This window comes from Eulemur rufifrons, chromosome 29, assembly GCF_041146395.1.
Source record: "Eulemur rufifrons isolate Redbay chromosome 29, OSU_ERuf_1, whole genome shotgun sequence".
Taxonomy (NCBI): domain Eukaryota; kingdom Metazoa; phylum Chordata; class Mammalia; order Primates; family Lemuridae; genus Eulemur; species Eulemur rufifrons.
This window is the reverse complement of record NC_091011.1, coordinates 62,871,580-62,887,876: the sequence shown is the minus strand read 5'-3', so window position 1 is coordinate 62,887,876 and position 16,297 is coordinate 62,871,580. Positions and strand designations below refer to the sequence as shown.

Genomic DNA, 16,297 nt, shown 5'->3' with positions numbered 1-16,297 from the left:
TGTCAATAATTTTAAAAATTCTTTGGAAAAGAACACAGCACTTTTTTTAATCTTATACTTTTCAATAAAATCCAAAGTCCCTTGCTTTATGCCCTGTTTCACTTTAAAACAGCCTGCTAGCCAGAGGTTGTGACAGTTACCTAAATGCATTGACCCAAGTTGTGTCACAGGTATATACATAAAAATAAATGCTCTAGGCCCTAGTTCATATTGATATGCAAGAAAGACATATATATATACCTCTTTATATAAAACAAGAGGAAGCACCTTTCTTCTCTGGGAAGAATTCCTAACCCTTTCCTTGACCACATATAATGTATTAAGAGGCTCCATCCTTGAATGAAATATCAACAGAGAACTCTTGGTTTGTGATTAAATAATGACATCCACAAGTCAAACTTGAGCTGTTTTAATTAGGTAAGTTTACACATAAATTCCCTAATTAGCCAGATTTATTTGGTTATTATAAATGGCTAAATTGACCTGTAACATACTACAATTATTTCTCTCATACATGGCCAATACTTAAAAATTTTTAAAACAAACCTACTGTTACACAGAACCGTACTTTCTTATTACGTTATGCCCTGGGGGTTAGCTTCCACACGTCACATCTCTATCATGCTTTTCAATGCATTATGCACTACGCAAATCATATTAAAGAAATAAGCAAAAAAGTATTAAAAACAATAATTCATATATTTTATTATAAAGGTGTGCTTTATTATAAGGAAAATTTAAATATAACCAACAATACCGAAAATAATGTAACTGGCATTTATAGCCTTGGTCAGAGTTCTTTATTAAACAGGCATTTGTTTGCTGTTCCATGAACAGTTAACAATCAGCTTATGCAACAAAATAGATAACTTGAAAAAGTGAGTAAGAATACAGAATGATGAACCAGGAATTTGGGATGCTTTTGTGTTTTTTTCTTATTTAACAGACATGGCTTTTAAAATAAAATCTGAAATAGAAAAGTCATCTTCATGTAGAGTTCTCTTTTCCTAACAAGGTTTTGCAAAAATGTTAAACAGTATTCTAAAAGGTGGCTGAATTTATACTTTACATACTTTTTTTTAACTTCTTATATATACATTATCCAATTAACATTCTAACATTTTCATATACAAGCGGGACCATAAACATTCTCTAATAAGACTAAACACAAAATAATTTCACCCATGTATGTATATATTCTTTTTAAACATGTTTCCCAAAATGAAATTATTCATTTAAAAGCAAACAACTGGTTAGAATTAATGTCTCCAGACACTGGGTCATGGGGCCTAGAAATCACATAAGAGTATATTGCTTTGGTTCAATATAATTAAATTCATCTTATGTGGCAGTGTACTAAGCATAGTAAGTTTGTGTTCATTCTGTACTTTTAGCTATGAGTCTACAAACAGTCAATGTAGTATGGGCAGAAATTCCTTTCATCTTTTTTGGTTTGGCTTGTAAAAATTTATTTCTACCACCTTAGAGGAAGTTTTTAAGAATAAAAGAGACAAAAACAGAAAATAAACCTCACTGCCTGCTGATCAATCACATTGCGGGTTGGCAACCATTACAAGAAGAACAGAAACCCATGGGAGCAGACAGACGTCTGCAAAGGACTGTTCTTGGTCTGCAGGCCTCAAGAAGAACAAAGAAGTACCCCGGGGGCCTGCTGATAAGGATCCCCAAAAGAGGGATTTTTTTAAGTATTTATAAGATCTTAGGCTAAGAAGACAAAAAAATGTCAGATTTAACAAGTTTAAACAGCTTTTTAAAAAACTCTGTAACATTAAATATCAAGATCAAATGTTTAAAAATAAAGAATATAGAGAACTGCAAAATGAAAAATGAAAGCAGGTATATGCTTGATGAGAAAAAAATGCATTAATGATTTCTTATCTAAAAGACTCTTTTTCCCTATCATCATCATGACTAAATTGCCTGTCTTTAAAACCATTGGAATATGTAGGTTACTGACATTATACCAAAGATGTCAAATGTATTTTATTGCAAAAATATAAAAAGTTTTAAAATTGCATATGATGTTTTATACCATTTCACCAACAGACCAAGGCCAGTACCTAACTTATCAAGCCAGAAAAACTTTAAAACAAAAATGATTAAAATTTTACTATGTATAATGAGTTATAAAAAGAATGTGATGCCATGCTGTGTAGCATGATTCATTGCCAAGTGCCCTCTTACATGGGGACAGTCACTAATATATCAATCTGAGTAAGTCAAACACATACAGCCTATGATAACATCCTTTAATTATCTTCTTAAACACAGATACTTTCAATATATTACAATCATCTGAATAAACCTTTCAGTCAAATAATTTTATGGAGTAGAAAGTCATTTTATCAGTATGTTGACATTTTTATGAACTACTCTTTAGAAAGTGATGTTAAAGCCTATTGACTATTAAATCACTACTGTTTATTGATACATTGTAAATGTAAAAAAAGGAAAAAATCTGAAATCACAGAAAATGCTTGGCATCTACACAAACACATTCTCAGTGGACTAACCACTACTGTGTAATTTTGTCACTATAGGTCTTCTCGTTCCATACTTTTGCTTCATGCAGTGGGTTCAACAATATCCATGTTTGTTCCAAACAGGGCAACTAATTGTTCTTCATAGGTGGCGATATTCCTTTTCATAATTTCCATGCAAGGTCCCAAAAGCCTTTCAAATGCTTGCACATCCATGGCTAAGAAAAAGGAGGAATAAAAGAAAAATAATGTTCTTTGCAAATCTTCAGAGTTTCTAAATCATTTAGGATACCCCTTCCATATATTTCAACAATGCAATGGTATTTTTAGATACATATTGCAAAAATACAAGAAAAAGCATAAAGACAAAAATATTCGACTTTAAAATGGAAGCAGCCGGGGCCTTCCAGGGCCACACCTTCTGCTATAAGATGGGCAATGATAAGTTGGTGGGAGGTTCCTGGTCTAAGTTGAGATAAGAATGAGGGATTATCACAGAAAGGCCTTGGAATATTTAAAAGTAAATTCTGATGTCTCCATCTTAGTAATACGAACTCCTCAAAGGTGGCAAAGGAGTTTTCTATCCTGTCTTCCCTTCTCAGGGTTTACAATGCCATGTGTGAAGGCCAAATGTTACCTTTTATGATTTTTACTCTTTTATACTATTATCTGTGCAATTCAAAATGGCAGCCAACATAATGCTTTTGTCAACTTCCATAAGTACTTGCTTATAGCACTTTGCTTGCCTGTCTCATGCATTTTTAAAACTGAATTTATAATAAATACACAGATTGAAAATATGATATTCTCTACCATAAAAATACAAATTAAAATACAACTTTTTGCCTTTCAAATTTGCAAAGGTAAAAAAGGCAATGTTTACAAGAATAGGGTGAATGGACATTCTTGCTAGAAGCATGTAAACAGGTACAAATAAAAGTGACCTGGCAATATATACCAAAAGTCATTTTTTTTTTAAATGCTTCTGAAAACCACTGCTAAGGAAAAATTTTATATATAGAAAAGCCTTCTATGTACAAAAAAAATGTTCCCCCCCCAAAATTAGAGCCAAAACCCTCAAATATTTACCAGTGCAGAATGACTAAATAATTTATCATGTGTATATTTACCTAATAGTGTTAAAATTTGATAAGAAAATAAGCAAATTCCGAAGCTACAATGAATTTCAAAAGCTGATTTCAAAATTGTTTAACAAAGAAAACCCATGTAAATAAAAAAAAAGACAAGAAGTAATTATAATAGTGGGAGTCACTGAGCGGTGGTGGTGGTCGTGGTGTGAGTGACTCTTATTTTTCCTACATTTTCTGTATTTCTCAGATTTTCTTTACTGTGAATATAATCATTATAGAAAAAGATTAAAAGAATTTCACTCACATCACCTTTACTCTTACTAATGGCTCCACTCAGGGAAACTACCTGTCAGTTTCTAATTGTCTTCTCTTGAAATTCAAGTATAACAGTTGGTTCATATTATACTTGTTTAAAACCTTTTAAAAAGTGACTTCTCTAAGAAATTAATTCTGAAGATCCCTGCAAAAACACTGAAATTAAGTTTACCCTATTAAGTTGTGGATAAAGAGCACAGAGAGGCTAATTACTATGGGATCAATTTTCTTAAAATATCCAAATTGCTATCTCCTGAATTATAATTTTCGTTGTTAATGCAAGTGATTTCTCAGATATAAAATCTCAGATACATATAGATGTCTTTGCTGAAGATGGCATTTCTGCCAAGCTACTCTGGTAGAAGAAAGTAATAAACAGCTGAACAGCAAAGAACATACGATTGTGCCTTGACAAACCTGAACCTTTGTGTTCTGCTGCTGAGATGAGTAAGGATTCTCACAGACGTTCTAACCTTCCCCGCAGATCTTAATAATGAACTTTATAAAATGAGTATTTTAGCCTTCTCTTTTGAGGAACATGGCACATGTTCATTAGACAGATTAGATATAAAAACTTGGTACTTGGAATTCTTATTTTCATGAATAAAATAAGATGTCATATGTATACAAAAGAACAAAATATATTTGTTTGTAAAAATTTTGAAAGAAAACAATGGCTTACACAAGTTGGTTTTATAATGCAATGAGTTCTAACCTTGTTGCGTGGGGACCACAACACTTATGAACCCAGTAAAATCATCTGTACAACATGAACGCATAAAATGCAGACATAACAATTTCAACCAGAGGAAGCATGTGCATTGTTACGATCCCTACCTAAACATTTGACGGTCCCAATGGCATGTGCAGAAGCTGCTCGAGGTTTGTTAGTTACCAGGGCAAGCTCTCCAAAGTACTGTCCCCGCGAACATCGAGCAATTTCTACTGCACCATTCTCTTCCACTTCTGATATACCCTGACAAGGCAATTGAAAATATTAAATTTTCCTCAGCTTATGAAAAGCAAAAGTTAACTTTAGCGTAATGTAAACATCGAAAATCTATTATGTTCCTTAATATTATAGGGTTTTTTAGAACTTAAGAATGCTTACCTTTCTTTTCATAGTAATCTTCACTTCTCCAGATTCTACAATGAAAAAAGAATCAGCCAAATCTCCCTATTAGAATAAAACAACAAAAATAGAGGGTGAGAATGCAAACGTATCTGATAACAAACCTGTTGCCCATCATACCCCTGAAATCAGTCCAACCCCACCGTACAGATATTTGCCCGAAAAGTGAAATCCCTCAGGAACAGGCTATCTCAACTTATAAACTGAGAGGTTACGATTGACAATTATATAGTAATGGTTTCATCTGTAAAAGTATTTGAAATACACTCTCCACCACAGCATTTCTTCTAAAAGCCAAGAAAATGTGGCAAATAACATGGGGGTGAGAAATTCACTCAGGATAACAGCATACACGGTAAGAAACGGCAACACTGCTGTGTATCCCAGCAGCGTCCCCGCAGCCGGCAGGAGTATGTCTGCTGACGCTGTGCTCCTCAGGAAGTGCTAACATGTGCACCTGTGTCCTCCTGACATAACCAGCTATTGGCGTGGTGAGCCAAGATAAACCACTGACTGGCAAAGAGCAGAAAGCACCCAGATGCAGTAGAAAGCAGATGTGGGCCTTAATTTTTACTACAAGTAGTTAAGGACCAAACTCTGAAATGCCAGTCTAGTGATAATCCATCTCAAGCCTCTGAAAAGACTACTATAAGAAAAGGGTTGTCATTTCTAACCCATGCCCATTTTTTCTCGTTGTTGTTTTCAAACAAACTCTGCCGTGATTTCAAAGGATGCCTTCTGAATTAAACACTACAACATGGAAGATCATAACACAGACACTGACTCTTCTGAGCTTCTCAAAGTGATTCTAGAGAAACTTAAACTTTTTAGTACAAATTCAAAAAGATTTTTTTTTTGTTTATTTTTTTATTTGATTCTGTGGTTGATTTTACAAAAAAATTAGTATCACATTACATCACAAAAATGTTGAATTTAGATTTGTATAATATATAGCACAGACATGTACGTTTATAAGTGCTTACAAGAAAACTAATATGTAAAAGTATTTTTAGGTATAGCATATTTCCTCTCAGGTTTTCATGAGAGCTTCAAGTTAAATTTTTAAGTGTTTTGAATCATAATAGATCTATTAGCTGCTGTGTTATGTTTTGCTTGTTTGATCTCAAAGCATGCTCTAAGTGTTTGTAAAACTGGTGAAATCTGAATAAAGTCTATGGATTGTGCCGACATCAATTTCCTAGTTTCGATATTGTACAATAGTGATGCAAGATGCATTGAAAGCAACTGGGTGAAAAGTACATGGGACTTCCAGTACTATTTTTGCAACTTCCTGTGACTCTATAATTATTTCAAAATAAAACCTTAAAAAATCATTTAAAACATGCTCTATACTTTATTGTTTACCAATTTATATAGCAGAACCTTAGCCTTGTTTGACTTCACCACTTCTCAATCCCTGGCTGCTCTAATTATCTATCTATGGGGGGTGGTAATTGAGAGATTTATTTGTTTATTTGCCTTCTAAAACAATTATCTTTTCCTCAGTCTCATAGGCCTTCAATCTTGTTTCACATATAAACAATATTTCAGATAAAGAGCACAATAAAGTATAATGCTGTGATACAAAAATTATAGAATCTATTAAATATCCATTTAAATCATTTGCTCAATGCTTCAAAAATGTAACTAGGAAACAGGGTACTATCATCTGCGTGCTTTACCTGTGAACTCCAACTGTCTTCACAAATTCCACTTTTTGGCAGACCTCATTCTATGGTATGTAACATTATTGGTTCCAACGGGGATCTCAGAAAAGCATTAGGAGTTAAGTAACATGTTGGCCCACATTTAGTGCCTGGAAACCAATATAGTTTATGGTGCAGTGTGTTCCCTTCTTGGTGAATTTTATCAGGGAGCAGCCTTAGGAGGTTTCATCATGAACTGATCATTCTAAACTATATCTTCCAACGTTATCTTCTAGGTCCTCATTAATCTCATGGAACACTCATTTGGTTTTTCCTTTTATAAATGGCATATTACTCTTTATATAGATGTGAATTTCATGTCACATTCAAATATAAAATTATGTTGAAAACTATTGAATGGTTTAATACATATTCATTAAGAGGTAATTATATAAACAAAAATATTCAAATAGCTTAATGGCTATAGATTAAACCATTTTAACAGGTCATTTGCTAGAAGTAATATTCATTTAACCCATCACTGTATACTATTTATAGAAACCTATGAAAAGTTTATCAAGATTTATAGTGTATAAAAACCTTTTGGAATATAACCCTAAACTGTATTACATTTAAAAATGTTATACCTGAGCAATGATTTGTTCTCCATCGTTGTATACTTTGGTGCCTATCACATCTACTACTTTCAGGCGTTCAGAAACCTACAAAGAAAAAAAAAGAATATTAAATAGAAGCCGATTCATTGCATAATCTTATCTACTTTAGAGGTTAAAACCTGGTTTCCTATAGGCCAAATAAAATAAGCAGTGTGTAGACTGCATGTGTGTTTGTTATACTAATTAACTTCTAGCACTTTAAAATAAATTTTTTATAAAAATTTGAATTTTCAGCTTCTCTTGAAAACTCAGAAGACTCACCAACACTCAGCCCATATTTCCACATGATAACAATCAAAGTATGGTGGAATAGCAGCTGTTTCTTTAGATGGAATACATGTTCTCCAATGCCAAAATCCTTCCTGGCTTGGTTTTCTTCTTTGTGTCAACTGGCTAGCTCTAAAGGCATTGGATTTCCAACCCCTGACCTATTTTTAATTAAAGAGACATGCTGCTGGAGAAGATCAGCTGCTTAACATGCGTTCTGTAATGTGGCCAAAATTTCTACCAGGCATAACCTGACAATCCAACAGAGGCACTGGAAAGGAGAGGCACTACTATTTTGACAGCTGCTGTTTTCTAAGACATTGTGGGTACATATATATGCCCCTCTTTAATTACTCTCAAAATGGTCCAAATATGAGACTAAAATATCTAGAAAAATACTGAATTTAACAATGAAGTATGGGAAGTGAAGTTGAATTTTTAGGGTAACAACAACCTACTCTCTCTCACAGGTCTCTACCTTCAAAGATAAAAACGTATCAGCTAGTCTCATTGAGCAGACATCCGGGCTAAGAGCTGAAGGAGAAGAGGGAAGGAGCCACGGGACCATGTAGGAGGACACTCCAGACAGATGGCAAGTACAAAGGTCTGCAGCAGGTATGGGCCAGGTGTGTTTGAGGAACAGCAAGAGGCTAGCATGTCTACAGTGGGATGATGCGCATGGAGCAAGAGGAAGTGGGGCCAGGGGTAACTGGGCAGGCATGGGACAGACTGTGCAGGCCTCAGAAGCTGTGTGAGGAGGCTCCTACACAGAGGAGTGCCACAATCTGGGTTTTAAAAGTATTATTCTGCTGGCTGCAATAAACCAGGCAAGAGGTAAAGGCAGCTCAGACAGAAGGTGATGGTGGTGAAATAGGTGGGAAATGACCAGAGGTTAAATATATCCCAAAGATAGGGCAGGTAGGATTACTAACAGATTGGAGGTGGGTGGGAAAAACAAGTGAGTCAGTGCTAACTCCAAGGTTTCTGGCCCAAGACGCAGGAAAGATGGTGTTGTCATCTACTAAAATGGGGAAGAGAGAAAGGGAGGAGATTTGGGATGTGTTAGGTTTGAGATTTCTATTAGACATCCAAGAAAGGATCTTAAATTTGCAGTTGGATAAATGAGTCCTGCATTCAAGGGTGGGGCCTTGCCCAGAGATGTCAATTTTAAGAGGCATCAGCATTTAGACAGTACAGTCCCCGACTTACACAATGGTTTGACTTATGCTTTTTTGCCCTTACAATGTTGCAAAAGCAATATACATTCAGTAGAAACCATACTTCAAATTTTGATCTTTTCCAGCTAGTGACAAGCCGTACGATACTCTTCAGCAATGCCAGGCAGCGGCAGTGAGCCATGGTGCCCAGCCAGCCGTGCACTCACGAGAGTAAACAACAGATACTCTACAGTGTTCTGGGTTGCCAGACGATTTTGCCCAGCTATAGGCTAAAGTAAGTGTTCTGAGCATGTTTCAGGTAGGCTAGGCTAAGCTATGATGTTCAGTAGGTTAGGTGTATTAAATGTATTTCAACTTAGGATTATTTTCAACTTACAGTGGGTTTATTGAGACACGGCCCCATCATAAGTCGAGGAGCATCTATATTTAAAGCCATGGGATTTGGCATTTTCACCAAGTAAATATGTGTAGCATGAAAAAAGATGGAGGTGTAGAATGCCAATTTGAAGAGGAAATGGGAAGAGGAATAAACAGCAAAAATGACTGAGAGGGACAGGTCAGCGAGGTCATTTCCTGTAAAGGTACAACTAGTGGCTCTTGTTTACATTTATATTATTATTTTAAATCTTCTATTAGATAAAGACCACATATAAATTTTCCATAGATGCTGAGTAGGAGTATATTACTTTTAAATAACAAAACAAATGCAGTCAAAGGTACTGAAACACTGAGCTATAAAATCGAACACTACCATTTGATCTTTTCAAATGAAAATATAGATTTTTTTATTCAAAGAAACTTTTCTATACAACCACATATTCCAGCAAAACAGAAGCTTTTAAAGCAAAAGAAAATAAAAGCATACTTACCTCCAAAGATTTAAGGAATGGCAGTGACTCAATAAAGCTTTCATACATTTTTCTCTTTTTGGCATTATTTTTTACAATTATTCTCCTGAAGGTTACCCTGTCCTAAAGGCAGAATATCAAATACAAAGACAGTTAAGAGGTAGATTTTAGGAGGAAAGGGGGAAAAAGGTCTGAACAAATAGTTTTATTTTATTCCCTATAAGAAACAAACAAAATTAATTGAAACAAAAATAATTGAAGATTTTGAAATAAAAGATTAATACCATTATATTTTTAATGCAACTCACTTCATATTCTGTCTTCAAGCACAAAATATAATATAGAACCATATAAAATATTTTCTTTTTTTAAAAGGAAAATCAGTTTTACTTTTATTAATATTTGTAACGGAAGTCTGACTAACATGTTGGGCTATACCCACAAGGAGGCACTGTCGGACCATTTAAAAAAATGCATCCTAGCGCTGTGTTCCTTTACTCTGGATGGCAGCCCTAGTGGGGTGAAAATCAATTAGGCAGGACGTAACCATTTTTATAAAAAACACAGTAAAACGAAATCTCAGAGTACATTCCTCATAGTATTGTTTTGTTAAATATTTCAGTCACACACAAACAAATGAGCCACAAATGTTAGAAAAATGTTTTAAATCACAAAGCAATTATAATGTGAGAGATCTTGAAAAATTATATACTTTAGATGCTTTTTCATATCCATCATATGTCAGAATTTTCTTTTTAAATATGTGAAGGCACAGAGAAACTACTTTCTTCTCGAATAAGGTCTAATTCCAGTGATTATCATGTTCATAGTCTAATAAGCTCCTATTTATGTTTATATTATATAACCTCAAAATTACAGAACTCAATTAAGGAACTGGGAAAATTTTTAAGGATAACAAGTTCAAAAAACAATTTTCCTAAATATTTCATTTTGAAAAACTTCTCATAAAACATTATTTTAATTCTTAAAGTCCCCATAATTATGTTAGTTTGACATTCATTGGTAAATAATTACACCATTTTAATAAAATAAAAATTGGGACACATTATTTAATAAATTACTATGCCAACATATTAAGGCTAAATTTAAATGAACAAGTACAATGGAGAAAAATGCCAGTGTAGATGTAAGCCTCTAGGTGCAATGGAATGAAAGTTTGTGTCCCCCACCTAATTCCTATGTTGAAGCCCTAACCCCCCAACACGATGGTATTAGGTGGTGAGGCGTTTGGGAGCTGATTAGGTCATGAGGGTAGAGCCTCATGAATGGCATCAGTGCCCTTATAAAAGGGATCCCAGGGGCTCCCTGCCCCCTTCCACCATGTGAGAGCACAGATAGAAGACGCCATCTGTGAAACAGGAAGCAGTCCCTCACCAGACACCGAACCTTTTGTCGGTGCCTTGTCTTGGACTTCTCAGCCTCCAGAACTGTGAGAAATATATGTTTGTTGTTTAAGTCACCCATTCTATGGTAGTTTGTTATAGAAGCCCAAAAGGACTAAGACACTAGAAAATTAAACATCCTGTTCCCCAATTTACTTTGTTATAATTTTGATATTGGCTGTAATTTGGACTTGTATTCTTATTAATTTATTAAAAAGAGAAAATTTTACAAGATAATTCACACAAATACTGAAGTCAATTCCAATTTCCATCATTTCTGGCTTTGCATCAGAATTATTTAAAAAGATTGCTGAGATCCCAGACATGAATGACTGAAAGTCTTCATGTACAGGGCTCTAACAATCTATATTTCATAAAAGCTTCCCATAACCTGATTATATACCTGATAAGATAGTTTATGAACAGAGTTTACTGCAAAACAGAGAAGACCCAAAATCATTTAGCAATTTAGAAATGAATCATAACGAATTATATCTCTCAGAAAGAATTTTCTATTAGTGCTCCAACTCTTCACACCCACTGTGACATATAAAGTCCAGAATTTTAAATGCTTTCATCCTGAAGTCATTTCAATAATCACCTCTCTGCATTATCAGAATGGCCATGTAGATCCAGTTAATCCCCTAAGGCTATCAGTGACCAAGTATCATTCACAGAGTTAGTCTAGTCTATAAAGGACTTTTCCCTTGGGATTTGCTTATCTTTACTGAACTTATATGGCCGAGTCCCAGTCTGTTGACCTCAAAATAACAATTACTTTTCTACTTGTCTTCCCTGAGAAGGGGTTAGGTAGACTTAAAAACCAGGTTTGAAATATTAAGTAATTATGTTAATTATGCTAATTTTTTAAAAAAGCTATTGCACTTACACATGTACCCCAAAGTGATTATCACAAACTGCCCACTTTTATAATGTTTAATAACATGGATAGACTACTATAATAAAAATCTCTGAAAATGATTAATCCTTCTTAGGAGCTTAAATGTTACACACACACTGGGAAATTCTGGGCCTAATTATATTAATACTTAATTATGGTTTCTACCAGGGCTGAAAACTATATGTATTCAAAGAGGACAACCTGCAAAATATTTAATCTTATTCTGAGGATGTGCAAGAAGGAAGCTTCTCTGCTGTGTGACAATCTGACCCTGGCTGGCAACCCCATTGGGGTGAGTAAATTTTAAAATTATACCTTCCTTAATAAAATAGGTTATGGTAGACTCTAGATTCATCCCACCACTTTGATGACAGGCAAACACTTCCTGTGGACCAAGGTCTGCATTGGTTTGGAGTTTTTTTCTTTGCTAGCTTTGGGTATTCAAATCTTTGATAATCCTCAAAACACTTCAGATGAGTTTCCTTCCACCTGAAACAATGCCAATTTTTATTCTAATACTTAAAAAAGTGACTCAGCGCATTTTTAATAAGTATACAGTTATGCCTGGTCCTAATAAAAAATGTAAAATGTCTTGTTTCTCTGATCAAGAGATATTTTTATCATCTGAATCCACTTCAGAGTCAAATGCTGAATTGTGACTAAATAACATGTGACTTATGTAATGCTATATACAGTAGTCCTTGGAAATAAGACTGTTAACCGACTTAATATTTATTTCAACCTCTTTTCCTTCCACAAAAGGATTTGAGAGAAATAACCTAATAAATGCACATCAAAACTATAGGAATGGTTGTTTTCAACAATTTAAAAAGAAAATACATCTATTGTAAACATTTCCCTACATGGGTGCTGCTTAAAGAGTGGTCTCACACCAAGCAGCACTGGCATCTCCTGGGAGCTTGGGAGAAATGCAGAATCATAAGCCTCACACCCAGACCCACTGAATCAAACTCTGCATCTCCCAGAGTCACCATTAGTAGTGCTGAATAACTGCATCCTATCATATGTGAAAAGAATCTCCCCCGACCCCTGTCCCCTTGCCCAAATATATCTTCAAATCAGCTACGTCTTGTAGAAACACCACCACTGAGAAATGTATTTAAAAGTAATAACGCGCAGGTCGCACAGCTGGAGATTCTGATTCAATCTGTCTGCAGGGGGGCCTAGCCAAGAGGATTTTGTTAATACCCCAGGTAATTCTGATGTGCAGCTCCATGAGAAGTACTGGCACCAAGCATTTTTTCTCTACACAGCTGCTTTTAAGTGCAAAGTTGTTACCAATCAACTTATACCACCAAGGGAATCAGTTTATATTGGCTTCTCAAACTCTAGCATGCATCAGAATCACCTGGAAGGCTTGCTCAAACACAGATTGCTGGGCCCCATCTCCAGCATTTGTGATTCAGTAGGTCAGAATCGGTAGGTGGGGCCCAGAGTTGGGGTTTCTAATGAGTTGCCAGGTGATATGGATGCTACTGTTCAGTGGACCACACTTCGGAACCACCAATTTATCAGATTATAATACTTACCTCAGAAAGCTATCTGAGAAAAAGCCCTGAAGGCTTTGTTTGTGTGGGTGGTTACTTTTAAAAGTGGGTAAGACAGGAACATTTTAAACCTGAGTGTCCTTCCCAGGGCCAGCAGGTCCCGAGCCCATGACTTGACTGCAGGAGTGAGGGAAAGGACACAGAGATTTGACTTAGCACGCTCTTCCTGCCCTACAGTTCAGCATAATAAATTCCCCAGTGACTGATGATCCCTCTTAGAATTAAAATGCTGTATCTACCCGGCTACTGTCATAACAATTGTTATAAACGACAACATTCAGGTCAAATAAATATTTCACTCACCAAACCCCACAGAGCACCAGGAGAGGTAGCAGTGATTGTAGCTGCTCTGGGTGTATTGTACATTAAGGCCAGTTCGCCGAAACTCCCACGATTATCGTAGTTACCAACACATCTTCCAACACCATCACATTTTACATAAATATCAAATGTTCCTCTGTTGGGCATATGTAAATTAGAGGTAGAAATAATTCAAGTAAAATCTCATTAAAATGAACCATTATTTCAGAAAAGAGCCCTGCGCAATAAAACCTGATTTCTAGCCTATCTAGTCCCTCTGATGACAAGTAATAAAAGGGCATCAATGTGTGCCAATCTGTTCCAAACCACGTGCCTCATAGGAAAATGGGACTAAACAATAAAAACTTAAGATAACAAAATAAATGATAAAAATATAACTAAGAATACAACCAAAGAGTATATATATAGAAAATCATCTGAAAAATTATATATCAAACCACTGACTATAGTTTTTAATGTAATTCATGAATAAAATGACTATTTCAAGGATATCTTCTAGAATTTGTTCCAATGGATAATTATTTTTCAAGTACAAGTTGAGTATTGCTTATATCCAAAATGCTTGGGATCAGAAATGTTTCAAATTGTGGATTTTGGAAGGTTGAGGAATATTTGCATATATATGATGAACTATCTTGAGGATGGAACCCAAATATTAACATAAAATTCATTTTATAACATAAAATTCATTTATGTTTCACATATACTTTATACACATAGTCTGAAGATAATTTTATATAACATTTCTAATAATTTTGTGCATGAAACAAAGTTTGCACACATTGAACCATCAGAAAGCAAACGTGTCATTATCTCAGACACCCATGTGGACGATATGGTTGTTTGGCATCTCATCATTTCTGACTCTGAATTTATTATATATGCTGAAATTATTATATATACCAATAAGCAATCATTTTCTTATGCTTATTCACATATAACTACTTAACAGTAAAAAAAAAAAATGGCATGCCATTAATACAGCTGAAAAAAATAATATAATGTGTGGCCGGGTGCGGTGGCTCACGCCTGTAATCCTAACACTCTGGGAGGCAAAGGCAGGAGGATTGCCCAGCCTGAGCAATAGCAAGACCCCATCTCTGCTAAAAATAGAAAAATTAGCTGGGCATGGTGGCACGTGCCTGTAGTCCCAGCTACTAGGGAGACTGAGGCAGCAGGATCACTTGAACCCAAGAGTTTACGGTTACCGTGAGCTATGATGACGCCACCACACTCTACCCAGGGCAACTGAGCAAGACTGTCTCAAAAAAAAATTGAGGGGTTCAGAGTAACTAGGCACAGCAGTATCATCAGAATACCTGTATCAGCTTTAAACAGCAACAACAAACAATGGCAGGCTTTCAGTCTCTAGCTATGAGGCTGTGTTTTGATTAGAAGATTACTGTACGCCGTACAGTAACCCCCTGGGGGATGCTGAATAAACTGCGTTGTGTGCCTGTGTTTTGACTGCCATCCATCACAAGGTCAAGTGTGGAATTTTCCACTTGTGGTGTCACACTGGTGCTCAAAAAGTTTTGGGTTTTGGAGCACTTTGGATATTTAGATTAGGGATGCTGTATAGAGTAAACTCTTCTATTTATACTATTTATACTTATCCACTGAAAATGTTTTCTACACTTACTACTTTGAATAGGGTAAAATATAACACAAGAAAATGTGCTGATGGGAATTAATAGGAGCTACCAGTCCCACTGAAATCACAGCAGTCTAAAGTCTGTTAAAGTGCCGTGTACTGCTTTTCATACAGGTTTCTTCCCTGATGATGTGAGGCCTCAGGTGGTGCAGAGCCATGGAAAGGGCATGAACAGGGCCAGGTGACCTGGCTCTGGGGCTGGCTCTATGTTGATCATTTGGGTGATCTTAACCGTGTCCCATCACATCTATGGGCCTCAGTGTTTTCACCTGTCAAGTGGGTGATGAGGATTATAACTGAAAATGGAATGTACTACATACAAATGGAAGGTAGTTCTTATAGTCAAAAATACCCACTAAAAGATTATTAATACTGTATTATATTGGGGCTTCTCATATACCCCTACAATTAAACACAAACAGTTGAACTTCTGATGTATGTCATTGATGAAAACTGTTAATGATACCAAAATCATGAATTTGATTTATATATGGGATAGCTGGGTTTTTTTCTATTTTAAAATCCTGGCTAGTACCTCAGTAATAGGTCACCGAGCACTAGGAATGGGGGAATGGAGGTACCAGTGAAAACCCTTGACTTAAGAGCATGCATAACTGATACGTGAAAGGTACCACCCACAGAGCCAAGATCAAGAAATGAGGTTTAAGGAAACAGAAGAGGTAATTTTCAGCAAGGCCTCTGAGTTGAACACAGCTCTACCCAGATAGCAAATCTAATCCAACAAATCAGGCTGGGAGGTGACCTGCGCTGCACACAAAACTCAAGGGGTTAGGG

The 16,297-nt window shown here is 35.6% G+C and overlaps 1 protein-coding gene across 1 annotated transcript in view; it reads right to left on the bottom strand.

Moving 5' to 3' along the window:
• Window positions 1-393: 393 nt before the first annotated feature.
• The window catches only part of PRKAR2B (protein kinase cAMP-dependent type II regulatory subunit beta), an 86,348-nt gene continuing 70,444 nt past the window's right edge, over window positions 394-16,297 (bottom strand). The window contains exons 6-11 of the mRNA XM_069461849.1: window positions 13,831-13,984; window positions 9,677-9,778; window positions 7,333-7,407; window positions 5,019-5,084; window positions 4,745-4,883; window positions 394-2,719 (exon numbers count right to left, since the gene is read on the bottom strand). Coding sequence (XP_069317950.1) covers window positions 2,586-2,719; window positions 4,745-4,883; window positions 5,019-5,084; window positions 7,333-7,407; window positions 9,677-9,778; window positions 13,831-13,984 — 670 coding nt within the window. The 3' untranslated portion in view covers window positions 394-2,585. The remainder of the gene's footprint in view (window positions 2,720-4,744; window positions 4,884-5,018; window positions 5,085-7,332; window positions 7,408-9,676; window positions 9,779-13,830; window positions 13,985-16,297) is intronic.